Source organism: Taeniopygia guttata, chromosome 7 (assembly GCF_048771995.1).
Source record: "Taeniopygia guttata chromosome 7, bTaeGut7.mat, whole genome shotgun sequence".
In the NCBI taxonomy this organism is placed as follows: domain Eukaryota; kingdom Metazoa; phylum Chordata; class Aves; order Passeriformes; family Estrildidae; genus Taeniopygia; species Taeniopygia guttata.
In genome coordinates this window covers 38887514-38915422 of record NC_133032.1, presented here as the reverse complement: position 1 = coordinate 38915422, position 27909 = coordinate 38887514, and the positions used below count along the sequence as shown (strand labels likewise).

Genomic DNA, 27909 nt, shown 5'->3' with positions numbered 1-27909 from the left:
CTGCATCCCTCCAGCCCTGCCACGCTGGGTCACAGCACCTTACTGGGCATTAGGGAGGTGGTCCTGTTAAATACCTGCCCCAGCTCTTTGCGCTGCAGCGTCCTCTGCAAAGTGCTGTGTTCTAGAACAGCAGGCTGGGAACAGCTCTGGGTTGGGTTTGGATTTTCCAGCCACAGTGCTGGGTACTGGGCTGTCAGCAAGATCACCATGGTTCTCTCTCCACCCTCTGGCAGGAGCTGTGCAGAGCCACAAGGTCCCCCCTGAGCCTCCTTTGCTCCAGGCTGAGCCCCTTCCCAGCTCCCTCAGCTGCTCCTGGGGCTCCATTCCGTCTCTGAACACACAAGGGATAACCAACAAAAGGATAAGACCACAAACCATAGGAACACTCCAGTAATACTCTTTATCCTCTGTTAGGTAAAGGAGATTATCTGGAAAAGCCACTGGCAGGGGGTAACAGAGTCTGTCAGTGCTGGAAGTCCTGGGCACTCCTGGGTGTGTTGGGCAAGGTCACGGTCACTGCTGCTGCTCCAAGGACTTTCTTCTGCATAGAAAAGCATCCAGGATTTATTTCAAACATACTTCACTTTCACCCCTGCTACTGAAGTACTTTTGGTCCAGGCATCAGCTGAGCTATTTGAAGTGTTAGCCAGTGTGTGCATTGGAATTGGGTTGCTGTTCGGCAAAAGTGAATCCAGAAAGTGAAGAGGAGAGTAATCACTGGGAGTTATTTCTTAGCAAGTTCTGATCCCTTGGCTTGGATAAGCCAAGCTTGGGATAAGACAATGCTGTCCTGATGTAGTTAGTGCTGAGGACACTCGGGGTCTGTGCTGCCCAAAGCCAGCAGGAATAGCTGGCTGCCCTCTTGGGAACTGGAGTGTGGCAGGCTGGGAGCAGAGAAGGGAAAAGCCAATGGCAGCCAGGGGAGTGTTATCTGTGGTCTGTGTGATTTAACCTCATTCCATGTGTTCTCCCGTCACAGGAGAACATTTCTTTCTGCTTTTCCCTGGAGGTGTCAGGGCTTGGGCAGTGGGGGAGGTTCCACGTGAAGGGAACACCTCGGCCCCCCATGCTACTTTCCCAGCGTGTTCATTAATCAGTGTTCCTCCAGTACCTCCACCAAAATCTAATCTTCTAAAGAGATTTGGAATTCTTATACATAATCTGCTGCAGTAAAGGCGTCTCTGCGTTTATTACTATGGCGATGGCACAGGCAGTTCCCTGCTGCAGCTGAATTATTCATGTGTCTGGCGGGTTTGCACAGCACCAGCCAGGACAGAGCTGCTCCAGCCCTGCCTCGCTGGGGATCAAAGCCTGCTGAGGGGAGGCCCTGCCTGGAAAAACAGCTCTGATGAGCAGCACTGCCTGTGGGATTCAGCTGTCCTGCTGCTGGGGACAATCCCCAGCAGTTACTGCGGGAAGACTGGATGGAACCAGAGGTGTGTCAGGTTCTGAGGGGTAGGAAATGTAGATTTTTGTTTGAATTTCTCTGTTGCCCAGAGAGGCCGTGGCTGTCCCATCCCTGGAAGTGTCCAAGGCCAGGTTCAATGGGGCTTGAAGCAGCCTGGGCTAGTGCAAAGTGTCCCTGCCCATGGCAGGGGGTGGGATGGGATGGCCCTTCCAACCCAAACCATCCTGTGATTCCATGATTCCATGTGCAGAAGGCTGGTTTGTTACTGCTCAAGAATGTGGGGCTCTCAGAGGTGTCCTGGGGATGGACACCTGGGAGCAGCCTGAGGCCAGCGCTCCGGTTTGTGTTGCTGTAGGGAAGTCACTGAAGGCTTCCTCCCTCTCAGCTGGAACTTCTCTTGTGGGCTTTCAGGGCTGGAATTGTCCATCAAAACCCCATAGGAAGCCTTAAAGAATTTTATTTACCTGAATTAAACTGTTTCGGTAGGGACAGTTCTCTTCCCTGCGAGGCAAAATGTCTGCTGCACAAAATGCTCAGCCTTGGCACAGTGGCTGGCGCTGGAGAAAGGAAGCAAAGACATTCCAGGTGCTGTTCCATTTATAGAGAGAGAGTCTCAAACACAGCATACATTTACAAGATAAGGTTTGTGTGGGAAAAGTGTTTCATCCAATGTCGAGCTACTGAGCTACTGCTACAGATGCTCTCACCTGGAAATAGCACCTGGGCTTTACATTCCCAGTCAGAAGGAAAAATCCCACCACCCTTCAGTGCCTGGCCCACGGTCTGTTGGGTTTTATTAAAAACACAGCCCAGTGTCCCTCTCGGCACCACAGTGGCTGCCCTGTGACATCCAGTGCTGTGTCAAACCCAGAGCACAGCCCTGGGGTTCCTGTCCCTTCCTCGGAGCTCTGCTCTCCCAGGTCTGAACCTCTGAGGTGGATTTTAAAAATTATCTAACAGCAGTAATGAATAATTTGTCTCCAACTGCAGCCCCCATCCAAACACTGACCACCTTTCCCAGTGCAGTGACTGTCCACTTCTGCTGTCACGAGACTACCCTGATCTCCTCAAATCAACAGCATTTGGATGCTGGCATCAGTGTCAGCAAGTCCAGGTCTTGGTTTCTGTGCTAAAATCTTTTCCTCTCAAAAAATGAAAAGCTGATGCTGTGTTCAGCTTCAACACCTGAATTTTTCCTTCTTCCTGTGGGTATCGTGGAGAGATTTTTTTTAAAAGGTTTTTTTGGGTGTTTTTGCTGGCTTTCATGGCATGGAAAAGGCCAGGCACACCTTCCTCTTATCCCTGTGTATTGTTCTTCTGTTCAAGCTCAGAGCTAAGCTGTGTGTCAACTGTGAAAAACTGTGCCAGAAGGAAATCATACCTAGCAAGGCCAGGGATTTTTTTGTTAAAGACATTAAAATTTGCAGTCAGCTTGCTCTTTGGATCTTAAAAGATGATGACACCCTTAGCGTGCTGCTGGCTGGAGTCAAGGACTTTGCATCGCCCCCGTTTCCTCCCCCATGGACCTCTGCAGCAGTTTTCTCCAATTTTCACCACCCAAAAATCCTCTTCCCAAGTTTCATAGGTATTTCAGATTCACAACATGGATCTCTTTCCATTCTTGGAATGTTCTGGAAAACCTGGAGCCTTAAAATGCAGGTTATGCTGGTTTGGCTGTTTCCTTGTGCGGGACCAGCAGTGCCGGGGGCTCAGGACAGCTGGAGCTGGCCAGGAGCTGGGGGAGCCCCGAGGAGCCCAGGCAGTGCTGCTCCTGCCCCGGCTCCAGCCTGGCCGTGCCTCAGCCCGGGTCGGTGCCCGGGCCAGAGGTGCCTCGGCTGTTTCAGCTTTCCCTGGGAACACGCTCCCGGCAGGGCAGTCACTCTGACAGCTCTCTTGCAATGAGATTCTGTGGGAATCTAAAACACGAGACAGCCTCTCTTCGCTGGGAGAAAGGACACTGGTACCAGTAAATAAAAAAGGTATTTTGCTGTTTCTAATTGTTTGCTGAAGTGAGAGAACCTGCAACTGTGTCTCCTCTGCAAGCACTTAAAAAAAATTGCATGAGAAATGTGACACGACTCCATGTTCTCAGTATCTTTTGCTCTGTTTTATGAGGATCTGGAATGCACATTAAACCTTTAGGAAAAGGGCTCTGGCCCTCTCCCTTATTCCCACTCGGTGCCTTTGGCCGCTCCAGCCATTACAGGTGGATGGTTCAGTTTCCCTGTTGCTGCTTCTGGCAAATCTCCTCTCACCCCCTGGGAGATGGTTCCACACTGAGCCACTGGAGGTTTCCCTTTGGAAATACGGTGGGTTGGGCTCAGGTGGAAAGAATGCCCCTGATCCCTGTCAGTGTGCCAGGCTGGGCTGGACACGGCCTTGGAGCGCCCTGGCACAGGGGGTGGAACAGGCTGGGCTTTAAGGTCCTTCCAACCCAACCCATTCCATGATGAAATAACTTCTTAACTACACTAATGCTCGCTCTTTGGACACTTCTTATGCCTGATGCTCAAATACTCCAAGCAGTTCCATTGCTACCTCCTCATCAGAAGGGCCCCCACTCAGTGATGTGTCCTTCTCAGGAGATTTTACTGTGTGCTTGATTTCAGAGCCACAGGAAGCAGCATCTGGGGAGGGGGTGACTAAAGAATTATAAAATGTTTCTTGGAATTATAAAATGTTTGGGAATTTTTCACCTTTTGTGCTAATTGCCACAGTCAACAATATAATGCTTTTGCAATAATGTATCATCCTGATCAGATTTTTTTATGGGTTTTTGACATTTCTGGATGAAAAGAGTGGGACTAAGCGAGTGCAAGGCTGCTCTGTAGCCAGGACACTGATGTGGGAGGCAGAGGACCAAGGGGAGGGGGAGCTGCTGACCCGCTGCCCATGCCAGGGTGTTTGTGGATTCCCTTTGGTTTTTCTTGCACCAAATTTCAGTAGATCTTGGTTTTGTCCTGATGTGGAGCAAAATGAATTACAAAACAAGATTCTTGGCTTTTAGCCCATTCTCTAAGTGCTTCCAGTCAGCAGAAGTTTATCTGCTGGTACCTATTTCCAAAGAATCCTAAATTCCCAGGACAGGCTGTTCCTGTCCCCCATGAGCCATGCCATGCAAGCGACTAAACTGGGGAGAATTTGTCTCACAACAGCCTCAAAGCGTGGTGTGTTTTTCCCTCCCATCCCTGGTCTTGTTTTTCTTTTGGTTTCTCCTGGTGCTTGTTGTGTCAAAGGCCTGAGGAAGATGAGGCAGAGGGTGAAAGCTCAGTGATGATGGATAATCAGGACCCAGACCTTCAGGTACCTGAGTATACACATATTATATTTTCTAAATGCTTTGATTCTCCTTCTTTACAAGTGCAGGAGATTATATTTTCATCACTTCTGCAAAGTGTGGGTAAACATGTTCTGTACATTTTCTTTCTTAAACTGAAGAAAAACTAATTACATTATTCCTACTTTTATGACTTCTTTTATATGGAAAAGCAGAATAATTCTGTGCTGTGCAATTCCCATCACAATTAATTGAGGGTGGGGTGACATGGAAGTCCTCAGTGTTTTCCTGGGATCTATTTGAATGACAATTTTAAAAAGAAAAAAGTACAAGAGCAGCTTTTTCTGGTGCTGTTTAACAGCCACTTGATCCCAATACTTGGGTTTCATTTCTGCTGTGTCTGTACCGTGCTGGAGGGCAATTTGTTTTCTTGGAAAAAAGGATTTAGTCAGATGATTTTTGCTTGTGAAGGTGTAATCACTGAATCCTAGAATAGTTGGAAGGGACCTTAAAGCTTGTCCAGTGCCACCTCTAGTCATGGGCAGGAACACTTCCCACTATCCCGGGGTGCTCCAAGCCCTGGCCAGCCTGTCCTGGAACACTTCCAGGGATGGAGCAGCCACAGCTTCTCTGGGCAACCTGTGCCAGTGCTTTTCTTACTAACGTCTAAATCTCTTTTAGTTTAAAGCATTCAGATATTGCAGAAACACTGCAAACTGTTCAACACGCCGCTGTTCGTGGATGATTCGGTGCAGCCTGATGGAGAAGTCCCGGGGCAGGTGCCAAAAGGCACTGATGGGGATTCGGCAGAACTCCCAAGATTAAACCCGTGCTTGTCCCGGGGCCGGTTTTGCGCACCTCTGCGGGCAGGAGCCCCGAGGGCAGCGCGGCTGCGGCGGAGCCCGAACGAGCCCCGGGAGCCGCGCCGAGCGGAGCGGGGCCGGGCGCCCCTCGCCGTCCCTGTCCGCCCCAGCGCCCGGGGCTGCCCCGGTCCCCGCCCGGCCGGGCCCCTGCCCCGAGGGGCGGCAGAGCCGAGCCCGACCCCGGCCCGGGAGCGGGGGCAGAGCGGGGCGGGGGTCGGGCGGGGCCGGACCGGGCCCCTCCCCGCTAAAGCCGCTAAAGCCGCGGGCGGCGGGGCCGGTGAGCGGCACCGGCGGGGGAGCGGCACCGGTCCGGGAGCGGCACCGGAACCGGCCCCGGAGCGGCACCGGCACCTGAGCGGCACCGGCCCGGGAGCGGCACCGGCCCGGGAGCGACACCGGCCCCGGAGTGACACCGGCCCGGGAGCGACACCGGCCCGGGAGCGGCACCGGCCCGGGAGCGACACCGGCACCGGCCCGGGAGCGACACCGGCCCCGGGGCCATGCGGGGCGCGCCCGGCTCCGCGCTGCGAGCGGCGCTGCCGCTGCTGGGCGCCGCCGTGTCCCTTTGCGCAGGTACGGCGTCTCCGGGAGCTCCGGGAGCGGCACCGGGAGCGGCACCGGGAGCAGCACCGGGAGCGGCACCGGGAGCGGCACCGGGAGCGGCACCGGGAGCGGCACCGGGAGCGGCACCGGGAGCTCCGGCAGCGCGATGGTCGGGGCGCTGCGCTAGAACCCCGCTTATCCATCCCGGCCGTGCGCCCGACGCCGTTCGGGGGGCTCGGGCTCTCGGTGCCTTTAATCCGGCCGCGCGTACCGAGAACTGGGTCAGCGGGGACTTACCGGAGCCGAATCCCTGATCCCTGGGGCTTCCCACGCCATCCCGGGCGGATCCACCCCGGGGCTCCGGCGGCGCCCGGGACCCGCTCGGAGGCAGATGCTCGGACGGAGCGGCCCCGGTGCGGTGACAGGAGGACCTGTCGCAGCGCCCTGCGGTGCCCGTGCCCCACCGGAGGCGTCCGGGTCCTTCCGCACAGGCTCCTCTCAGGCGGCCGGTGATGGGAGCCGCTCACTCCCTCAGCCGTCCCTTTAAAGCCTAACCCCGCGCTCTCCAGCAGCGCTCTGCGAACCAGCGGTAAGCAAGGCAGCGCACCACAGAACACTTCTCAGTTTTCCTGTTAGGTTGGCTGGATTTCACCTTTCTCTCCGTGTTTTCTCCAGAGCAGTTTCCTTGCGTGGTGCTCGTTAGGACCTTGCAGAGAGGGGAGGTCCCAGCCCCAGGCGCGGGGAAGGACCGTGCCCTGCCAGCGCCCATCCAGCTGCTCACGGATCCCTGCTTTTGGGCAGGGAGGAGGAACGGAGCTCAGCTCTGGGCTGTGAAGTGCTTCTGTGTACTAGTGCACACCTGGTAGCCTCTGGTACCTCCATAGAGTGTAAAACCTGCTCCGTATGGGCTCTCCTTATTTCTCGGGAGGTCTGCTGTGTTTGGGAGTGACCCCAGGGACAGCCCTTGCTGTCCCGGTGTGCCCGGGTTAAACGGAGCATTGCAATGCCGTGGCTGTCACCACTTCCCTCTGGAGAGATCCAGAGCACTATAGAGTCACGCTGGATTTGACTGGTTTGTCTATCAAAGTCTTGCATTGCTCTGCTCTCCACGGGTGCAGGGCAGGGTCCTCTTCTCCTCTCCAGTCCCCGAGCCTGGCTCAGGCCTGTGGCTGTGCACAGAGCAGGCAGGCAGGTGTGTGGCAATAGAGGGGACAGGAGTGTGACTGTCTGGATGGAAAATTCCTTGTCAGACCACTCAGGTGTGACTTTAGGAGTTTTCAGTGCTGGGGACTCTCTTGTGCAAGCGATTCCAGCCTTGCAGTGCATCGGTGCTGTCAGCCCTGGGTTATCTCAGCTGCCTCCCCATGGAATTTGTACCCACAGCCCTGGGCCTGCCCTCAGCCCCTCACGGGCTGGGACCAGCAGCTTCTCCTTCAGCTCTGTGTGTGTGCTGCGTGGCACAAAATCCTTGCACTCACAGTACTCTGCTGTGTCACTCGTGTCCCATAAAACACTGCCTTCCCAAGGATACCTCTCCTGCTCAAACCTAAAAATGTCCTTTGGCAGCTTATTCCACCAGAAGTCATTTCCCTGGGTGTTGTAGCCCTTTCCCTAACCTGTTAATATTAATTTCAGTGCCTGGACCCAGCTCCTGCCTGCTGGATTTTGCCTTGGCTGCTGAGCTTTTCCAGAATGGGAATTCTGAGCATTCCGTATCCTCCTTCCAAAATGATGATACTTGCAAATATTTATAAAATAATTCCCCAGATGTTTATTTAAGAAATCAAACCTCTGGAACTCTGTGATGTCTCTCATTCAAAGAACTTTTCTCCTCAATTCTAGAACAAATACTTTGCCTCTCTTTTCTACAACTTTCTAGTTTTTGTCCTGTTTGGTATCAGCCTTTCTTACAGTGCATTTATGTAGGGAGCTTTTCCTCCAACTATTTTCTTTCAGAGCCCTCTCCAGAGGGGGAACTTCTCCATATTTTTCATAATAGTCCAAAAAGCAGGTTTGGTTTTTTTAAGACCTGTCATTGCTCAAAATTCTGCTTTTGCCTCCTGAAGAAATGTGTTAGAAGAGAATAAATCTGTCCCTTCCCTGGCTGGGGCTGGATCCGTCCCCGCTGTGCGGAGGGGTGGCCTCGGCATGCCCGGGCACCGCTGGCACTGCAGCAGCTGCTGCGGGGGGAGGATGGGGCACTCAGCAGCTCGGGGCTCTGGGCTGGGCACTGCTGCCTCTGTCATAGCCTGTGGCAGCTCTGAGAGTCCCCAGCAGGCACGGGTGGATGGGCTGTGCTGGCTGCATACACCCCTGCTCTGCCCCGGCAGTGGCACTGGCACGGGCACCCAGGGCTGCCAGGGAGGGTGGTGAGGCTGCCTGGAGGAGAGGGAGAGGAGAGGAGAGGAGAGGAGAGGAGAGGAGAGGAGAGAGCTTCCTCCTGCTCCATGGAGGAGTGCTGCCTGGGACACCCGGGCTGCCCAGAGCTTTTGGGTACATGTGAAGTGGTGAGTACCCGACCCCTTTCATCTTCTAAGTGATCTGTGATTTCTGCAGAGAACCCTCACACCTCTGCAGAACTGCCTTTGACATGACAGCTCCATTTCTTAATCCCTTGCTGTCTGTCCTGAAACTCTTCCTACTGCTCCTGTGCCTTTTTGAGGTGGGTGGCAGCATCTGATCCCCCATGGCAGAGCAGGGCTGCATCTTCTCCTGCCTGTGCTCTCCCCACGAGCTGAGCAGTTGCCCAGCACTCCCCGGGGGCACAGCCCTCTGTTCCCAGTGGGGTGGGAGTGTGCTGTCCCTGCTCGGGCACAGCTGGGGCTGTTTGTCCCTCTGTGCTGTGTGTCTGTCCCCTGGCTGTCGGTCCCTCAGCACGGGGCAGTGGCAGAGTCCCCATCCCTGGAGGGACCTGGAGCCGTGTGGGAGCGGCACCTGGGGGCTCGGGTTAGTGATGGAGGAGCAGCTGGGCTCGGCCTCAGAGGGCCTCTCCAGCCCATGCAGCTCTGGGACTGCATGGTGAGGTGGTTTTGCAATGCTCTGAAGTCAGTCCTGCTCGTGCCTTGAGCAGCCCCTGTCAGCCCCTCGGCTCCCCCCGGGAGCTCCGGGGCGCTCAGCCCCTGGGCCACGGCGGAGCTGCTGCTGCTCTCCTGCCAGAGAACCGACCGGGCTGGCTGCTGAGAGCAGGATGGCTCTGCCTGCTGAGAGCAGGGTGGCTCTGCCCGCTGAGAGCAGGGTGGCTCTGCCTGCTGAGAGCAGGGTGGCTCTGCCTGCTGCCAGCAGAGTTTCTGTGCCGTGCTCAGTTCCCAGCAGCTGGGGAACAAGGGGCTGTGCCAGACCCATGGACCTTCTCTGGATTTTGTCCTGGCTCCATCACCAGCAAGGGGCTGCGCAATGGGAAACAGCCAGGCTGTAATCTTTAGGATCTCCTTTGAGCCCCTTCATCCCACAGGAAATCCTCTGTCAGCTGGGACCCTTCTGAGCTCAGCCAGGTCCAGGTGTGTTCCTGCAGCGTGGCTCTGTCCCTTCCCCAGGATGGAGGTGGCCAGGGGCAGCTGTGCCCTGGCGCTGGGGTCTGTGCCTGAGGCAGGGGATCCAGGCCGTGTGGAGAGCCCACAGTCATGGGAGCCCCAGGTCTGTTATTTGGAAATAAAATCAAAGTGTGTCTAGAAGGGCACAATAGAGAATGACCACACAGAATGATCAAAGATGGAAATGTTCTGAATATTCAGCATTTCTTCCCATTAGGCCACTTAGATCTTTGCTTTCCAATTTAATTTTGAAATGCTCTGCTGGTAGCTATGGTGAGTAGTGATGGATTATGATTTAGTGGAAGATTAATGCTCTGTTAATCTGTGTAGTAAAAAGTCTGTGCTGAGATGTAGAACCTTGTGTGGTTCGTAAGAGAGGGCAGGTCTGGGCTGTGCTCCCCCAGAGTTTTTAGTTAAATTCTGTTAGCCCCGTGGTATCAGTGGGCTTAAGTGCTCAGTTCCTTCCATTTAACTTTTGAAGTTGCACTGTCTATCAGTGTGTTTAAATTATTCGTTGTTTTCATGAAGCTGGTGTTTGAACTCCTGCTGTTCTGTCCCCAGTTCCCGTGTGGTGTCACACTGGCTCCTCAGTTATCTGGTGATTCGTGTGCTTGGTGCTGACCCTTGCTGGCCAAGGGCTGGAAGCACACCGAAACCTTCTCCTGGGTTTGCTGGGAATCAGGTGCTGGCTCTGTTCCTGCTGCTCTTAGCTCATTGCGTGCCGTGTCTGCCTGTCCTGGGTGTTTTCTGGCAATGGCACTGAAAACTAAAAGGCAGCAAGTGTCACTTTTTAGGGGAGATTATTTTCTTCTCTGAGCACCAAGCCATCCTGCCCTCGATGCATGGTGGGACTCATCCAAGAATCCGGTGTGTAGTCCCAGCTCCTATTGCAACAACAGCAGGAAATTGTCCTTGAAAACCATATGTGTGTTAAAAACCCAGGAAACCTCTGCTCCTGGGGTGTCTGTACCCAAAATCTGCTTTCCCCGTGTGCCAGAGCATGCATCTCCTGTGCCCTCGGCCGGCTTGTGCCTTCTGCTGTAGTTGTGGGGCCCTGTGAGTGAGTGCCAGCTGCCCTGGGAGGGACCCTCCATCCCTCGGGCTGTCCAAGGCTGCTGTCCCTGCTCGAGGGAGCCTCTGGAGTCCCAGCCCTGCCCTGGGAGAGACCCTCCATCCCTCGGGCTGTCCATGGCTCCTGTCCCTGCTGGAGGGAGCCTCTGGGGTCCCAGCCCTGCCCTGCTCTGCCCTCCTGGCCCAGCTCTCCAGCCCAGGTCCCACTGGGATGGGGTGATGGGCTCTGGGGAGGGTTGGGGCACATTTGGGAGTGCCTGCTGCAGAGCTCCATGCCCAGAGAGCTGGCACTGTTGGGGCCAGGTCTGGATGCCTGGCACGCTCTCTGCAGCCGTGGCGTGTTTCAGTTGTTCACTTTCTCCTAATTTCTCAAGCAGAGAATGGAATGTTTTAAGGGAATTTTTGTGCTAGAGTAAATAAAGGAGTCCTGTTCAATACCAGATTAAAGAGTGCCTTGTTTTGAAAGTTTGGGAGCACATTTTCTGCCTGCCTCCTTGATCCTTTAACTCTTTGACAGCCGCCTTATTCCATTCCTTGGTTCCAGGGTGGTGGGAGTCCTGACTTTTGCCCTGAGACAGAGCATTACCAAGAGCATTGCCAAGACCATCCTCAGGAATGGGTTTGGGGAGGGAGGAAACATATAGGATTTCAGTCAATGGTTGCAAAGTCTTCCTCTTCTCCGTGCTGTAAAATGTGGGAGGGAAGCAGGTGAAAGGTGCTGCTGGCTTGGACAGCGAGAGGAAGATCTCCCATCGTTGTGCTGTTACCCCTCTGGCCTGTAAGCTGAGGGCAATGCTTTGCTGGCTCCTCTGGGACAGCAGCAGGGGAAAATTAGAGGAGATATGCTCTAATTAGATCAAATTAGATGTGTGGTGTGAAACTTGGGATACACTGCCAGTGGCTGTAGGTGGGCTGGTTATGGAACTGACCTGGCCGGTTCTCTCTGATGGAAGGGGCTGTGAATAACCAGGAGCAGCACTGGGGCTCTCCTGATGGAGCAGAACAGACAAAGCACAAACTCTGGTGCGTGCTGTGTCCCTGAGGATGTCAGCAGGGCTGGGGACACCGGCTCCTTGGAGCAGGAGTGGTTGCACAGGTGTCTGTGAGGAGCTGTGAGGGGCACAGCGGGGCTGTGACACCAGGTTTGTCACCCCCTGCTCGGTGGGGTGGCAGTGGGAAACACCGGGATCTTCCCAAGGGCATGTTCCAAAGGGCCCAGGATCCTCTCCTGATTCCACAAGAGCTGAGGCAGCTGGAGTAGCACAGGTGCAAGAAACCTGTATTTTTATGGTTGTATTCAATCATCTTTCTGCTCTGTTAACAAAGAGTTCTGGATGGACACAAATGCCCTTGGAAACAGGTCAGGGATTTGTACCTGGTTTGTGATTTCTATCAGTTTTTCTACATGAGAATTCAGCCAGCAGCACAGGCAGCTCTCTGAGGAACCTGAGGCTTCTGCTTTTGTAGAATTATACTTAAAAGTGGTCTGTGAAAGTCTTCTGTGAGGAAAGTGTCTTGTCTTTCCCACGACTCCAGCTCTGATCGTGTCTCTGAACAGATTCAGCTACAGTTTTCCGTCTTTTCCCCCTACAGGAGGGCAGGTTTTGGTGGTGCAGAGCCCTTGTCGTTGTGGCAGTGGCTGTCTCAGTGTGGTCAGAGTGAGGGTTGGAGCTCCCCAGCCATCCTCAACTCACCCCATGTCTGTGGGGCTCACAGGGGCCCCTGGGGCTGCTCGGGATGTGCAGGGACAGTTTTGATCAGCTCTGCTCTCAAGTAATCTGCAAGTACAGAGCATGGATAAATCTGTCAGTTATCCACTGCAGATGATGTAATAAAGATAATTTTCCATCTTATTTTTAGGCTGTGAGAAAGAGAGAAAAACACCATAATGACGTGTCTAAAGCCCCTAAGACACTTACAACAATCTTAGACTCATTTCCTCAATAATGCTTTTATTTTGCACTTTTGGTGATGATGTGTCTGTTTTCCTTCTGCCAGCTCTCTAATTTATTTGGGTCTGATGAGTCTTGCTCCTGGCAGCAGCTTTAGGACCAGGGTAATGTCTTTAAGGAGAGATTTGGCTGTTGTGCTGTGTGTGATAGATGGTGCCAGCCCCTGTGCCGAGGGAGAGCCGAGGAGCAGCTCCTGGCACGCCCAGCACAGACACGGACACGCCGTGCCAAGGAAGTTTGTTGTGGGCCCGACTGGAGATAAACACCCCAGCTGTCATTTGGGAAGGGTGGCACAGGGTGGGGATTGTTGTAAGGGAAGCAAAGAGTGTCACAGAAATGGAAATCAGACTTGTGCTGATATCTGTCAGGACTTCTGCGCTCCCCCGGGGACCCTGGGATTGCGGATCCCTGGAATGGTTTAGGCTGGAAAACATCTCTAAGATCGCTGAGCCCAGCACTGACAAGCCTGTCACTAACTGTATTCTACTTTTCAACTCTCTCTTATCCTTAAATGAAAGAAAGACCCTGTCCCCCACAATTCCAAAAGAAACAGAAAGATGTATGGCTGAAATTATTGCCCTGAGTAGAGCAGGGCTCCGTCTGGCAGAGTTGGAGCTGAGCTGGCCCAGGAAGGGCAGCCTGGACAAGGTGCCTCACCTCGGGAGACTGGGGAGGAGGAGGAGGAGGAGGAGGCAGAGGAGTCTGTCCCTGTGCCCGTGTCTGTGCTGGGGTTCTGTGTGTCGGTGACCTGGCTCTGTGCTGTCACCCAGCCAGCTCTGGCACAGCTGGGGTGGCTGCTGTGGGCAGGAGGCTGGATGGGCAAGGGGTGCCGAGGTTTTGGGAGCCAGCTTTCAAGGGAACTGCTTTTTGGGTGGCTAGTCTTGTCCACCACAGAAGACAGACGGTGTCTATGAAATCCCCTGGGACCGAGATTTAAACCTTGTCACGTGTGGATGCTGGGGACCCGTGCTGTTGGGGGTGTCCTGGGCTGGGTACCCGTGCTGTTGGGGGTGTCCTGGGTTGGGGACCTGAGCTGTTGGGGGTGTCCTGGGCTGGGGACCCGTGCTGTTGGGGGTGTCTTGGGCTGGGGGCCCGTGCTGTTGGGGGTGTCCTGGGTTGGGGACCTGAGCTGTTGGGGGTGTCCTGGGCTGGGGACCCGTGCTGTTGGGGGTGTCTTGGGCTGGGGGCCCGTGCTGTTGGGGGTGTCCTGGGTTGGGGACCCGTGCTGTTGGGGGTGTCCTGGGTTGGGGACCTGAGCTGTTGGGGGTGTCCTGGGCTGGGGACCCGTGCTGTTGGGGGTGTCTTGGGCTGGGGGCCCGTGCTGTTGGGGGTGTCCTGGGCTGGGGACCCGTGCTGTTGGGGGTGTCCTGGGCTGGGGGCCCGTGCTGTTGGGGGTGTCCTGGGCTGGGGACCCGTGCTGTTGGGGGTGTCCTGGGCTGGCTCCTGCTGCGGTCCGGACCCCAATCCCAGCGCTGGCCCTATGCCAGAGCTCGCACGGTGCCCTGGCCAGCCGGGCGGCACGGTGCCCTGGCTCTGCGTGCCAGCCCTGTCCCCACGGCCGTGCCCTGCTTTCAGGCCTGCAGTGCGTGTGCCAGCTGTGCGAGCACACCAACTTCACCTGCCAGACGGAGGGCGCCTGCTGGGCCTCGGTCATGCTGGCCAACGGGCGCGAGGAGGTGGTCAAGTCCTGCGTGTCCCTGCCCGAGCTCAACGCCCAGGTCTTCTGCCACAGCTCCAAGAACGTCACCAAGACCGAGTGCTGCTACACCGACTTCTGCAACAACATCACGCTGCGGCTGCCGCTCGGTGAGTGCCGCTCGGTGAGTGAGTGCCGCTCGGTGAGTGAGTGCCGCTCGGTGAGTGAGTGCCGCTCGGTGAGTGAGTGCCGCCCGGTGAGTGAGTGCCGCTCGGTGAGTGCCGCTCGGTGAGTGAGTGCCGCTCGGTGAGTGAGTGCTGCTCGGTGAGTGAGTGCCGCTCGGTGAGTGAGTGCCGCCCGGTGAGTGAGTGCCGCTCGGTGAGTGCCGCCCGGTGAGTGAGTGCCGCTCGGTGAGTGAGTGCCGCTCGGTGAGTGAGTGCCGCTCGGTGAGTGAGTGCCGCTCGGTGAGTGAGTGCCGCCCGGTGAGTGAGTGCCGCTCGGTGAGTGCCGCTCGGTGGGTGAGTGCCGCTCGGTGAGTGAGTGCCGCTCGGTGAGTGAGTGCCACTCGGTGAGTGAGTGCCGCTCGGTGAGTGAGTGCTGCTCGGTGAGTGAGTGCCGCCCGGTGAGTGAGTGCCGCTCGGTGAGTGCTGCTCGGTGAGTGAGTGCCACCCGGTGAGTGAGTGCCGCTCGGTGAGTGAGTGCCGCCCGGTGAGTGAGTGCCGCTCGGTGAGTGAGTGCTGCTCGGTGAGTGAGTGCTGCTCGGTGAGTGAGTGCCGCTCGGTGAGTGAGTGCTGCTCGGTGAGTGAGTGCCACTCGGTGAGTGAGTGCCGCTCGGTGAGTGAGTGCCGCTCGGTGAGTGAGTGCCACTCGGTGAGTGAGTGCCGCTCGGTGAGTGAGTGCCACTCGGTGAGTGAGTGCCACTCGGTGAGTGAGTGCCGCTCGGTGAGTGAGTGCCACTCGGTGAGTGAGTGCCGCTCGGTGAGTGCCGCTCGGTGAGTGAGTGCCGCTCGGTGAGTGCCGCTCGGTGAGTGCTGCTCGGTGAGTGCCGCTCGGTGAGTGCCGCCGGCCAGCACAGGCCCGGCCTGCTGGGGCTGCGGCCTGGGGGAGCCTGCCCGGGGCTTGGGGGCGGCTGTGCCCGCTGCGGGCCCTGTCCCAAACTGCAGCTCTGCCCACCGCACAGGGAGTTCCTGCATTTCTGGGGGTCTCCCAAAGGCTGGCTTTGCTGTCCTGTGGGAACTGAGGGTATCCCAAAGGCTGGCTTCGCTGTCCTGTGGGCACTGAGGGTATCCCAAAGGCTGGCTTCGCTGTCCTGTGGGCACTGAGGGTATCCCAAAGGCTGGATTAGCTGTCCTGTGGGAACTGAGGGTATCCCAAAGGCTGGATTAGCTGTCCTGTGGGAACTGAGGGTATCCCAAAGGCTGGCTCCGCTGTCCTGCAGGCACTGAGGGTCTCCCAAAGGCTGGCTTCACTGTTCTGTGGGAACTGAGGGTCTCCCAAAGGCTGGCTTCACTATCCTGTGGGAACTGAGGGTATCCCAAAGGCTGGCTCCGCTGTCCTGTGGGCACTGAGGGTATCCCAAAGGTGGCTTCGCTGTCCTGCGGGCACAGGTTTTTCGTGGGGCAGGAGTGGTGGGTGACCCCAGGGCACTGCCGGGACCTCTCTGGCTGAGGCAGGTTCGGCAGCCGGAGCCCTGGGGCCGTGGTTGGGTGAGCAGCCTGTCAGGCAGCTGGTCCATGCTGTCACGCCGGTGTCACTGGGCCCTGCTCGGCAGGGATGGGAAGCTGTGAGATTCCTGGTCCTAATGAGAGGGGGGAAAGAGGCTGGCACTCCCAGTGCCAGTGGAGCCCTGTGTGGTACCCAGCTGCTGCGGGGTGTGAACCTGCCAGGCACGAAGTTGTGCAATGAAGTTGATTTGGTGCTTTCTACAAATAAACATTAATACTATTTTTAGCATAATCTTGGTTTAAATTTTTTTTGTTCTTCTTTCCAAGATTTGTGTTTATTCTAGGCTTTTTTTAAAAAAAAGGTGAAAAATATACTATTCTATTGGATAATTTGTTTTTATATACTAACAACAGTGAGATATGTTGCAGGTAAGAAAGCTGCAAATTAATTCACAATTTAGGATTGTAACTTGAATTTAAGATGCAAATTAAGATGTAGTTCTTAATGGAATTTGAAAGGCTGTTGCTGGGCAGACCACGGGGGAGCTGCTGTGGGAGCCTTGGGCACTGTCACCTCCTGGTGAACCCTGGTCCCCACCTCACCTGTGCCGTGGGGCAGGAATCAGGATTATTTGATTGGTGCTAAGGATAATTTGCATGATGCTTGTGTCTCCACAGACAACTGGCGATAGAAGCATCACCAAGTCACTCCAGGACATTGTTTTTCTTTCAGCTGACCACAGAAGGGACACACTAATTGTAGTCATGCTCTAGAAATGAAATGCCATGGTGGTTTTTCCAAGTTGGGAAGAAAGCTGCTATTTCTGGAGGAGCAGCAGAGGCACATCTGCTGTTCCAGCACTTGAGCTGGGACTTGCAAAACCTCTAGTTTCATATTTCGGTCCTCAAAAAAAAGGACTGAATTCTTACCCTGAGCCCTTTGCTCTGGAGGTTCAGGGGAGCTTGTGTCAGTGGGAATTGCAGCAGTGCAGTGTCAGTAGGAATTGCAGCAGTGCACCGTGGCTCCTGTGTCAGTGGGAATTGCAGCAGTGCAGTGTCAGTAGGAATTGCAGCAGTGCACCGTGGCTCCTGTGTCAGTGGGAATTGCAGCAGTGCAGTGTCAGTGGGAATTGCAGCAGTGCAGTGTCAGTGGGAATTGCAGCAGTGCAGTGTGGTTCCTGTGTCAGTGGGAATTGCAGGAGTGCACCGTGGCTCCCATGTCAGTGGGAATTGCAGCAGTGCAGTGTCAGTGGGAATTGCAGCAGTGCACCATGTCTCCTGTGGCAGTGGGAATTGCAGCAGCTCCCACTCCTCTTCCGGAGCTGGCCTGCCCCGGCTCAAAGGCTGGATGAGGCTGGGAGCAGCCTGGGCTGATGGAAAGTGTCCCTGCCCGTGGCAGGGGCTTGGAACCAGCTGAGGTGTAAGGTCCCTCCCAACCCAAACCCTCGTGGGATGCTGTGACTGCAGTTGGCACAGCTTGGTGCTGTAAAGGGGTGCCTGGAGAGCAGTGAGAGGATCTCTGAGGGCAGTGTGTGGTTTGGTGCCCGAGCTGCAGATGGCAATGCCTGCCCCAGCCAGCACAGGGCTCTGGGCTGGGGTGACAGGAGCTGACTTTTCCATTCAGTTTTTTTTGGGTTTTTTTCTTTCTTTCTTTTTTTTTTTTTTTTTTTTCCCAGTGTCTGAAAATCTTTAAAGATGGATTAAACCTGGATCTCTGCTTTTATATCCCAGTTCTTGTGGGCAGGGATTTCATTGTGGCACATTGCACTAGCAGGTGGAAATGTCGAAGTGAAGGATGAGTTGGCAGAAATTGTGTTTTTTCTCTGTCACCCTGGATTCCTCTCCAGGTTTCTGCTGGTTTAGCTGGGATGCTTTCTACCTCAGCAGGTGAATTGAGATCAGCCTCTCCCGTCACAGCAGGGCTGCAGGAAACACCTTGAGTGCTGCTGCCTTGAGGGACCTCCCCATGATAAACCACCCCTCGTACATCCCTCCTTCTTGTTTTCTCTGCAGAGCTCACCACTGTGCCCTCAGCGTGGAACAGGCTGCCTTGAGGAGCTGCTAATCAGACCTAGATTTTTACAGCTGTAGATTTGTGTCTCACAGGATTTTTGGGCCATATTTGAGATCTGGGAGACAGAGTTTGTAATCTCTGCCTCCCCCACAATGGTGAGTGGAGTCTGTAGTCACAGTGGAAGCTGGAGAAACTTAATTTTAGACTCTAGCCCAAACTGTATTTTTGAAATGGTTTTAAGTATTCTGTAGAGCTGACTAGAGCCTCCCCATTAATAGAATGCAATAGATTTTCTTACTACACTGGAAAGAATATATAATTTTGCCCCCTGAGTAGCCTGGGAACACACACAGTTCAGGGCTTTTGGAAGCCTTGCAGTGGAAGTTTTACAGTGTCAAAAGCAAATGCTGTGTGTGAGAATGTCTTTTCCATTGGAGGGAAAAAATGATTTATTTTTTTTGCTGGCTGCAAGTACAATTTTGTTTACAGAAGCTGGACCATAAGCGCACCGCATTGTGAAAGTGCTGAGTACTGCCAGATGTGCTGCTTTGGGTCACCCGTGGCAAGGTGTCAGCCTCCCCCCTTGGCTGGGCAGTCAATGAGCAGAGTGTCAGTGCTGGTGTGCAGTGCTGCACACGGGTGCAGGGCACTGGTGCAGCACCCTCAGCGCTGCTGGAGCTGCTGCCACGCTGCCAGGCAGGGCTGCTCCTGGGCACGCAGGTCACTGCTGGAGCAGGGATGTCTGCTGAGCTTGGGGGTGGTGGATCTCTGCTGATCCTGGGGATGGTGGATCTCTGCTGAGCCCGGGGCTGGTGGATCTCTGCTGATCCTGGGGCTGGTGGATCTCCTCTGAACCTGGGGCTGGTGGATCTCTGCTGAGCCTGGGGCCGGTGGATCTCTGCTGAGGCTGGTGGATCTCCGCTGAGCCCGGGGTTGGTGGATCTCCCCTGAGCCCGGGGCCGGTCTGCGAGCATGCTCTGCCCGGGCCCTTCCCCACAGATCGCTTCTTGCTGCGCAAAGCCTCCTGATGATTTTCCTTTTGTCACTGTTTTGGTTACTGCAGTGGCCTAAGAACAATAAACTTCTATTTTTTTCATGTCATGTTGTTTTTCAGCAGCTGGTGGGAAGGGCTGACGTGGTGGGGTCAGAGCCTCCTGCGTTTGTCTTCAGCAGCCCCTGCTGGGGAGGAATGAACCTCATTCCCACCCGGAATGAGTCTGACAGGCCCTGCAGGGAGGGTGCTGGTTTGGATGGCACAGGGGAGGTGCTGAACAGCCAGGAGACAGCTCATGTCCTGTGTTCTGTACCCGCTGTGAGCCCGTCCCCAGCTGGCACAGAGCCAGTCCTACTGTCCTGCAGAGTGTCCCCTGCACAGTGTCCCCTGCACAGAGCCAGTCCCTGAACAGAGCCAGTCCCTGCACAGAGCCAGTCCTGCTGTCCTGGACTGTGTCCCCTGCACAGTGTCCCCTGCACAGAGCCAGTCCTGCTGTCCTGGACTGTGTCCCCTGCACAGTGTCCCCTGCACAGTCTGGGGTGGCAGGGCTGGTTCAGCAAGGTACCAGAGCTCCTGGGATAGGGGATCTCTCTGTGCTGTCTCAGGGAAACCTCAGCCCTGTGGAAACAGAATGAAAAGCGTTTAGGAGATCCCAGCATGTCAGTTAGCAAGCAGCAGTTCCAAGGAGGAATCCTGTTCATAAATCCTCTTACAAACCTCATGGGTCACTCCTGGAGCAGCCTCTTGAAGTCATTAAAGGAAAAAACCTGTGAACAAAGTGTACCAGCTCTGTGTTCAGGAAGGCTGCAGTTGTGCTGGTGAGCAGAACACAGTTGTTCTGGTGTGGTGCTGGCTGCAGGAAGGTAGCAGTGGGTGCTGAGCCCAGTTGCTGCTGCTTTTGAGACCCCACATCACTGTGGTCACTCTCAAACTCCAGGCTGAGGTGTGCTTGAGGCCCAGCTTCTCCCTGAAGGGAAGGAATGACCTGGCATGGGGTGGAGTTCGTGATTCTCACACTTCTGCAGCCCTGAGATCTCGTTTGTACTCATGGCTCTGAGTGTTGAGGTTTCTTTTATGGGTCATATTTCTGGTTTGTTTTATCTGGGGGGGAAAGTGCTGGTTGATTTTTTTTAACTTATTTCCCATACTGGGGACATTAAAGGAAACATGCCTGTGTTCCTGTGAAGTGAATCCCTCAGCAGTGTCTCCCTAGAGCTTCTTGCTGGAGAGCTCCTGGGGTGGTGATCAGAATGCTGGCCTGAGACCAAGGGGGTGTGGGGGAAAGGCTCCCTCACGTACAGAAACCTGCTCTGCTCTGTCTGTTCTGTCTCCTGGCCAGGACTATGGTGGGAAAGCATCGAGTGGAGAAAAAGAGACTCAGGGGTGACCTTATCACTCTCTGCAGCTCCCTGAAAGGTGGCTGTGCTCAGGTGGGGCTGGCTCTTTCTCCAGGCAGCACTGACAGAACCACAGGACACAGCCTGAAGCTGCACTGAGGGAAATTTAGGCTGCATATTAGGGAAAAGTTCTTTACAGAAAGGGTGATAAAGTTCTGGAATGGCTGCCCAGGGAGGTGGTGGAGTCACTGTCCCTGGATATGTTTTTATAAAGCCTGGATGTGGCACTGGGTGCCAGGGTTAAGTTGAGGTCTTGGGATGGGCTGGACTCGATGATCCTGAAGGTCTCTTCCAGCCTGGTGATTCTGTGTGATGCTGTGAATTCTGTGTGATGCTGTGAATTCTGTGTGATTCTGTGATGCTATATGATCCTGTGTGATTCTGTGATTGTGTGAATCTGTGATTTTGTGATCCTGTGTGAATCTGTGATGGTGTGAATCCTTCTGTGTCCCAGCCCTGCAGCCCCAGTCCCTCGCTGTCCCTCTCCCCTGGCTGTCCCCTGGCTGTCCCCTGGCTGTCCCATGGCTGTCTCTGGCTCTCCCCCGGCTGTCCCGTGTCACGGCTGTCCCTGGCTGTCCCCTGGCTGTCCCTGGCTGTCCCCTGGCTGTCCCTGGCTGTGCCCTGGCTGTCCCATGGCTGTCCCCCGGCTGTCCCGTGTCACAGCTGTCCCCTGGCTGTGCCCTGGCTGTGCCCTGGCTGTCCCCTGGCTCTCCCCCGGCTGTCCCGTGTCACGGCTGTCCCCCGGCTGTCCCCTGGCTATCCCCGTGTCACGACTGTCCCCGGCTGTCCCGTGTCACGGCTGTCCCATGGCTGTGCCCCGGCTGTCCCCTGGCTGTGCCCCGGCTGTCCCCGTGTCACGGCTGTCCCGGGCTGTCCCGTGTCACGGCTGTCCCCGGCTGTCCCGTGTCACGGCTGTCCCTGGCTGTCCCCGGCTGTCCCGTGTCACGGCTGTCCCCGGCTGTCCCGTGTCACGGCTGTCTCCTGGCTATCCCCTGGCTGTCCCCATGTCACGGCTCTCCCCCGGCTGTCCCGTGTCACGGCTGTCCCCGGCTGTCCCGTGTCACGGCTGTCCTGTCCCCAGCAGCGGCGGCGGAGGCGGCGGGCCGTGCGGGGCGGCGGCCGGCGGCGCTGGCGGTGGCGGTGGCGGTGCCGCTGTGTGCCCTGGCGCTGCTGGCCGGGCTGCTGGCCAGGGCCCGGGGCCGGCGGCGCCGCGGGGCCAAGCCGCCCAACGTGGAGGAGCCGCTCTGCGAGGGCAGCCTGCTGGGCTCCGGCAAGACGCTGAAGGATCTCATCTCCGACATGACGACCTCCGGCTCCGGCTCCGGTGGGTGCGCTGCGCTGCGCTGCGCTGCCCTGCCCTGCCCAGCCCAGCCCAGCCCAGCTCAGCCCAGCCCAGCCCAGCCCAGCCCTGCCCAGCCCAACCCTGCCCTGCCCTGCCCTGCCCTGCCCTGCCCTGCCCTGCCCTGCCCTGCCCTGCCCAGCCCTGCCCTGCCCTGCCCTGCCCTGCCCTGCCCTGCCCTGCCCAGCCCTGCCCTGCCCTGCCCAGCCCTGCCCAGCCCCATCCCTGCCCTGCCCTGCCCTGCCCCATCCCTGCCCTGCCCTGCCCTGCCCTGCCCTGCCCAGCCCCATCCCTGCCCAGCCCTGCCCTGCCCTGCCCAGCCCTGCCCATCCCAGCCTAGCCCTGTGCTACCCAGCCCTGCCCATCCCCGCCTATCCCTGCCCATCCCTGCCCAACCCTGTCCAACTCTGCCCATCCCTGCCCTGCCTATCCCAGCCCTGCCTATCCCTGCCCAGCCCTGCCCTGCCCGCCACCGGTTCGTGCTGCTGCACCGGGGCACTCGCCCCGCGGGGCTTTGGGCGCTCCTGCTCTGCCAAACCGCAAGTTTATTATTAATAAGTAATAATTTTTTTTTATTTTCAAAAATTTCAGCTGGAGTAGAGCAACTAATTGCCTGCAGGACAGCTGCAGTCTGTATCAAACCAAATAGAGTAGTTTGGGACGAATTTTAAGATTTTTACTGGAGTTTTAAAAAATTTTTTCTATGTACAGACACTGGGAAGTAATATCAACAATTCTGATTTGAGGAGATATTGGTTGGGAGTGGATTTTCCCTTGGCAGTCTCAGAAAGCAAAGCCATGAGCGCAGCTCTCTGGGAAAGGCCGGCACTGAGGTTTGCAGGTCCCAGCTGAGCCATTTCTCAGGTGCCTGTCTCTCCTTTTCACCAGGGCTGCCTCTGCTGGTCCAGAGAACCATCGCCAGGACCATCGTGCTGCAGGAAATCGTGGGAAAAGGACGGTTTGGCGAAGTCTGGCATGGGAAGTGGTGCGGGGAGGATGTGGCTGTGAAAATCTTCTCCTCCAGAGACGAGCGGTCCTGGTTCCGGGAGGCAGAGATTTACCAGACGGTCATGCTGAGGCACGAGAACATCCTGGGCTTCATCGCTGCCGACAACAAGGGTGAGAGCGCGGCTGCGCAGCCTCCAGCCTCCTGGAGAGCTTTTCCAGCCCGCACAGCTCTCTGCCGCTCTGTGGTGGCCTTGGCAGGGCTGGCAGTGGTTCGACTCCGTGGTCTTGGAGTGCTTCCCAGCCCCAGTGATGGCACTCGCTGAGCCCTGAGGTCTGTCCCAGCTCCGCTTCCACTGTCCCCGCTCCATCGGGAACACGGCCCTGAGCTGCCCCGAGCTCCTTCCCGGGCCACAGCTGCCACACTTCCCTGCTCGCGTTCCCCACCGAGGGACAGACTTTCCCCAGCTCGCATTTTTAATATCCCGCTTCCTCTGGCCAGATAATGGGACGTGGACTCAGCTCTGGCTGGTCTCCGAGTACCACGAGCAGGGCTCGCTGTTCGACTACCTGAACAGGGGCACGGTGACGGTGCAGGGCATGGTCAGGCTGGCGCTGTCGGTGGCCAGCGGCCTGGCCCACCTCCACATGGAGATCGTTGGCACGCAAGGCAAGTGCTTCCCTCACATTTTTCCTTAAGTATTTAAGGAGCTTCAGTGCTCCCAAGTGCGTTTGTGGGTGATGTGGTACCGTGAAGTGTTTTCCAAACTGCTGGCACCAGGGGACTGTGAGTGAGAGTGGTGCAGGCAGACAGGGAAGAGCGACCTTCCCTTCCCGCTCCCATTGTCTGCACTTTAACCTCTAAAGAGATGCCTATAGAAGCAGCTCTGCTGAAGGGGAGTGAGCGCTAATGACAGAAAAATTAGGAAAAAATTCTATATTTGTCCAGCCCTGGCACAGGTTGCCCCGGACAGTGGTGGGGTCACCATCCCTTAAAAAGTTGTGTGGATGTGGCACTTGGGGAAATGGGTTAGTGGTGGCCTTGTCAGTGCTGGGGAATGGTGGGACTCAGTGGCCTTAGAGGGTTTTTCCAACTCAATCCATCCAGTGAGTCTGTAATTTTCTAAACTAATTTGGACAGTGAGCGTCCAGTTTCTTTCTTTGTGTTTTATTCCTGAAATATAGATATTGAAAAAAATGCCCTTAAAATTTTCTTTTGAAGTTGAGAACATTTAGCAGAGCTTTGCTTGGCTCGAAATAGGCCTCAGTACTTCAATAGGGTACAGTAACAAAAGTGAATAAAACTGTTTTTACATCCTTGCTCCTTACAATGAAATCCACTGGTTGTTATCAAACTTGGAGGCGGTTTCTCTTGCTGTGAACAGGGAAGCCAGCGATCGCACACCGGGATCTGAAATCCAAGAACATCCTGGTGAAGAGGAACGAGACCTGCGCCATCGCCGACCTGGGGCTGGCGGTGAAGCACGACTCCGTGCTGAACACCATCGACATCCCCCAGAACCCCCGCGTGGGCACCAGGAGGTGGGACGGGCGGGCAGCCCGGCTCCGTGGGACGGCCTCTCCGGCCCTGCCCTCCACCCATGTCCCGTCCCCACTGCCCTGGCACGGGGCAGGGGCGGCCGCAGCCCCGCGGGGAGGGTGGCTGGGTGGGTGGGCGAGGGAGGAGCTGCCGACCCCGCTGTGGAATGGAGCTCTGCCCCACACGGGGCACGGTGAACCGGGCAGCCCCGGTGCTCCGGGCTGGGCAGGGCACAGCTGCCAGCGCCACCAGGGGTCACAGGGCCCTGGCACGTGGCAGCACTGCTGTGGCCTTTGTAGGGCCTGCCCAGCAAAGTGCCCCTGTGTGCCCCAAAGGTACATGGCCCCCGAGATCCTGGAGGATGCGATGAACACCAGCATCTTCGAGTCCTTCAAGCGTGCAGACATCTACTCCCTGGGGCTGGTGTACTGGGAGATAGCCCGAAGGTGCTCTGTTGGAGGTGAGGCTTTGGCCTTCTCATCCAGTCCCAGACAGCTTTGGGTTGGAAGGGACAGCAAAGCTCTTCTCGTTCCACCCCTGCCATGGGCACCTACACCACAAATCTTCCCCAGGAATCACTGAGGAATACCAGTTGCCTTACTATGACCTTGTGCCTTCTGATCCTTCCATAGAAGATATGAGAAGGGTTGTCTGTGAACAGAAGCTCAGACCAAGTATTCCAAACCAGTGGCAAAGCTGTGAGGTAAAAGCAATTTCCTAGATTGTTCCAGGTTTATTTTGTAGGGTTTTTTTCTAGTTTTATTTTGTTGTTTATATTTTCAAGTTTAATTTTAGACAGAACTTTTCAGTGAGAAATAGGGCACTCAATGCCCAGCTTCTCCTGAATTTAGAAGCTTCAGATGTTTAGCTCTCCTTCAGATCAATACAGAGAAAACTCTTTGCACCAAGTGCTCAATGCTGTCCAAGGCAGGTCTTAATTGCTGCTGCTGCTGTTGCGTCACCGTTTCAGAGTGCTGCACTTTATCTCCCTGTACTAAATCTTGAAAGCAGGGGGTGTTGGTTGTATCTCTGGCTGTTGTCTGTCCCCCTGCAGACCTGTTTGTACCCCAGGTGCTGTTTCTGTCCCCAGCACCTGTCTGTACCCACTCCTGTTTCTGTCCCCACACCCTGTCTGTACCCGGTGCTGTTTCTATCCCCCAGCCCCCATCTGTACCCTGTCCTCTCTCTGTCCCAACATCCTGTGTGTACCTGGTCCTCTCTTTGTCCCCAACCCCTGCCAGTGCCCTGTGCCCTCTCTGTCCCACCCCTGGCAGTGCCCTGTCCCCTCTCTGTCCCACGCCTGGCAGTGCCCTGTGCCCTCTCTGTCCCACCCTGGGCTGTGCCCTGTCCCACCACCGGCAGTGCCCTGTTCCACCCCGGGCAGTGCCCTGTGCCCTCTCTGTCCCACGCCTGGCAGTGCCCTGTCCCGCCCAGGCAGTGCACTGTTCCACCCCTGGCAGTGCCCTGTCCCACCCCGGGCAGTGCCCTGTCCCCTCTCTGTCCCCAGCCCTGTCTGTCCCTGTCCCCTGTCCCTGTCCCCTCTTTGCCCCAGCCGCGTCTGTCCGTGTCCGCAGGCGCTGCGGGTGCTGGCCCGGCTGATGCGGGAGTGCTGGCGCTCCAGCGCTCCCGCCCCTGCCCCGTCTGTCCCTGTCCCCTGTCCCCTGTCTGTCCCTGTCCCTGTCTGTCCGTGTCCCAGCCCTGTCTATCCCTGTCCGCAGGCGCTGCGGGTGCTGGCCCGGCTGATGCGGGAGTGTTGGCGCTCCAGCGCTCCCGCCCCAGCCCCTGTCTGTCCCCTGTCTGTCCCCTGTCCCTGTCCCCTGTCCCCTGTCTGTCCCTGTCCCCGCTCTGTCCCAGCCTGTCTGTCCGTGTCCGCAGGCGCTGAGGGTGCTGGCCCGGCTGATGCGGGAGTGCTGGCGCTCCAGCGCTCCCGCCCCAGCCCCTGTCTGTCCCTGTCCCCTGTCTGTCCCCTGTCTGTCCCTGTCCCAGCCTGTCTGTCCGTGTCCGCAGGCGCTGCGGGTGCTGGCCCGGCTGATGCGGGAGTGTTGGCGCTCCAGCGGCGCCGCGCGGCTCACGGCGCTGCGGGTCAAGAAGACGATCTCGCAGCTCTGCGTGCCCGAGGGCCCCAAGGCCTGAGAGCTCGGCAGGCCGGCGGGGGAAGGCGTTCCGCCGGCCTCTCTCCGCCCGCGGGGCTGGTTTGTCCCCGCTCTACCTCAGCTGATGCGCTCCGGGCCCGGCACAGCCCCGGGCAGAGCCCCGGGCGGCCGCGGGACCGGGACCGGACCGGGACCGGGCAGCTCGGCACCCGCAGCTCTGGTTTGAGACAGCAAGTCCGTGACTTGCTTCGGCTTTTTCTGTAAATCAGACACCAGTGAGCCGCGGGAAGGAGCTTAAAGCATCATGACAGTGTAAAAATGCCTTCTGCTGTTGTGCTTTTCATCCTTGTCAGACCCCAAGCGTCCTGGAAGTGTCTGGTGTTGGTTAAAGCCTGTTTGTGAGAGAAACCTCGTGTTCTGTCCTCCAACCAAGTAAAAGACCAAATTAACCCAGCTTTTTACCTTTTTTTTTTTTTTTTAATTTTTTTTCAGGAATCTGAAAAGTGGTTGTCAGTAAATGCATTTTGAATTCCTATATTTATAATTAACCAAGCAATTAGAAAAGATGGAAATTCCAATAAGTGTGTACACTGTGAGCAAAACCATTCAGTCAGTTCCCTATTAACATTTATTTTTATTGTCTCAATTTCACATACAATATAATGGTTAAAATTTGAGTTGTTTTACTCTGTCTTTTGCTCATTGAACAGATGAATCAAGGGACAACTTTTCCTTTTAACAGTAGGGAGAATAATAGAGGCAGCACTTTTCTGTTAGCTGTGAAGGGATGGAACAGGAGAAATTCTACCTAAACTGAGAAAATATTTCTTTTTAGCAATGTTTTTCCAACCACTGGCAGCAATTTTTAGTGCCTTTTGATGTATTAGGGAGAAGCTTTAACAAAAACCAACGCCACCTATTCAGAGGTTTCTTACAGAATTCTACAACAGCACCAGGCTGGTGATGAATATTAACATTTCTCACCAGGTTTCCATAATATCACAGCAAGCAATATGAGTTGTGTTGAAATTCAACAAAGTCCTGGCGTTTTTAACTTATCTTTAAAAGATCCTTATCTTAAAAAGGAAGAATCAAAATTTATTTTTTAAGTGGGGAAAGAGTTTCAGGTTTCATTTTCCCCCTGGAGTCTCTGAAAATTGTTGACCAGCCTGGTAATTTGAAGAAGACCCTTTTGGTGCCTGCCGGGAAGTGTGGGTGAGGATGCTGAGACTCAGCTACTCCTCACACGGGTCACAGCTCCAGCCCCAGAAGTGCTTTAACCTTTTCCCTGGACATTTCTCTTGGCATCAGACATGATGGGCTGTTTGCCCTGGCTTTTCACCCAGCTCAGTATTTCTGCTCTGCTTTTCTTTTCTCTTTTGTTGTTGAGAAGTGAATGTACATTTTGATGGATTAGAGCTGAGCACAACAGAGCCAAGGGGCTGATGTTGTTGTATTGAGTTCTGAAATGTTTGTAAACTCTACACTCCTTTAGAAAAACCCCAAAGAACCCTTGTTTTAATGGCCTTTCCCCTCCGTGTGGGTTTGTGCTGTTCTAATTTAAGCACAGAGGTTATGCCAAGACACTTCTGTGCAGTTTAGGTTTCCTCAGAGGTCACAATGTTCCTAATAATCTTCACTTA

General features: G+C 55.7%; 1 protein-coding gene and 1 long non-coding RNA gene across 5 annotated transcripts; one reads left to right on the top strand and one right to left on the bottom strand.

The window, feature by feature from the left end:
* Nucleotides 1-384: 384 nt before the first annotated feature.
* Nucleotides 385-7481, bottom strand: LOC140684511 (uncharacterized). The gene is made up of 2 exons (XR_012056882.1): nucleotides 6389-7481; nucleotides 385-541 (listed from the first exon to the last, which is right to left on the bottom strand). It is a non-coding gene; the product is annotated as an uncharacterized lncRNA (long non-coding RNA).
* ACVR1C (activin A receptor type 1C) lies at nucleotides 5989-27145 on the top strand. 4 transcript variants are annotated; one of them, XM_072931795.1, is made up of 9 exons: nucleotides 5989-6121; nucleotides 14220-14450; nucleotides 21431-21673; nucleotides 22577-22807; nucleotides 23136-23303; nucleotides 24019-24175; nucleotides 24509-24633; nucleotides 24746-24876; nucleotides 26759-27145. In XM_072931795.1, the coding sequence occupies exons 1-9, from the start codon at nucleotides 6049-6051 to the stop codon at nucleotides 26792-26794; spliced, it is 1395 nt and encodes a 464-aa protein (XP_072787896.1). In that variant the 5' UTR covers nucleotides 5989-6048; the 3' UTR covers nucleotides 26795-27145. The 4 variants fall into 4 exon arrangements, with proteins under 4 accessions (XP_072787896.1, XP_041573479.1, XP_072787895.1 ...); XM_041717545.2 differs by lacking the exon at nucleotides 26759-27145 and adding an exon at nucleotides 26181-26719 and having other exon boundaries at nucleotides 21434-21673; XM_072931794.1 differs by lacking the exon at nucleotides 26759-27145 and adding an exon at nucleotides 26181-26719.
* Nucleotides 27146-27909: the final 764 nt, after the last annotated feature.

Bases quoted from the DNA above. Each gene is read 5' to 3' on its own strand.
- ACVR1C (XM_072931794.1), top strand. From the start codon at position 6,049: ATGCGGGGCGCGCCCGGCTCCGCGCTGCGAGCGGCGCTGCCGCTGCTG. The intron at 21,674-22,576 runs GTGGGTGCGCTG...CCTTTTCACCAG, and splicing joins GACCTCCGGCTCCGGCTCCG to GGCTGCCTCTGCTGGTCCAG. The intron at 22,808-23,135 runs GTGAGAGCGCGG...TCCTCTGGCCAG, and splicing joins CATCGCTGCCGACAACAAGG to ATAATGGGACGTGGACTCAG.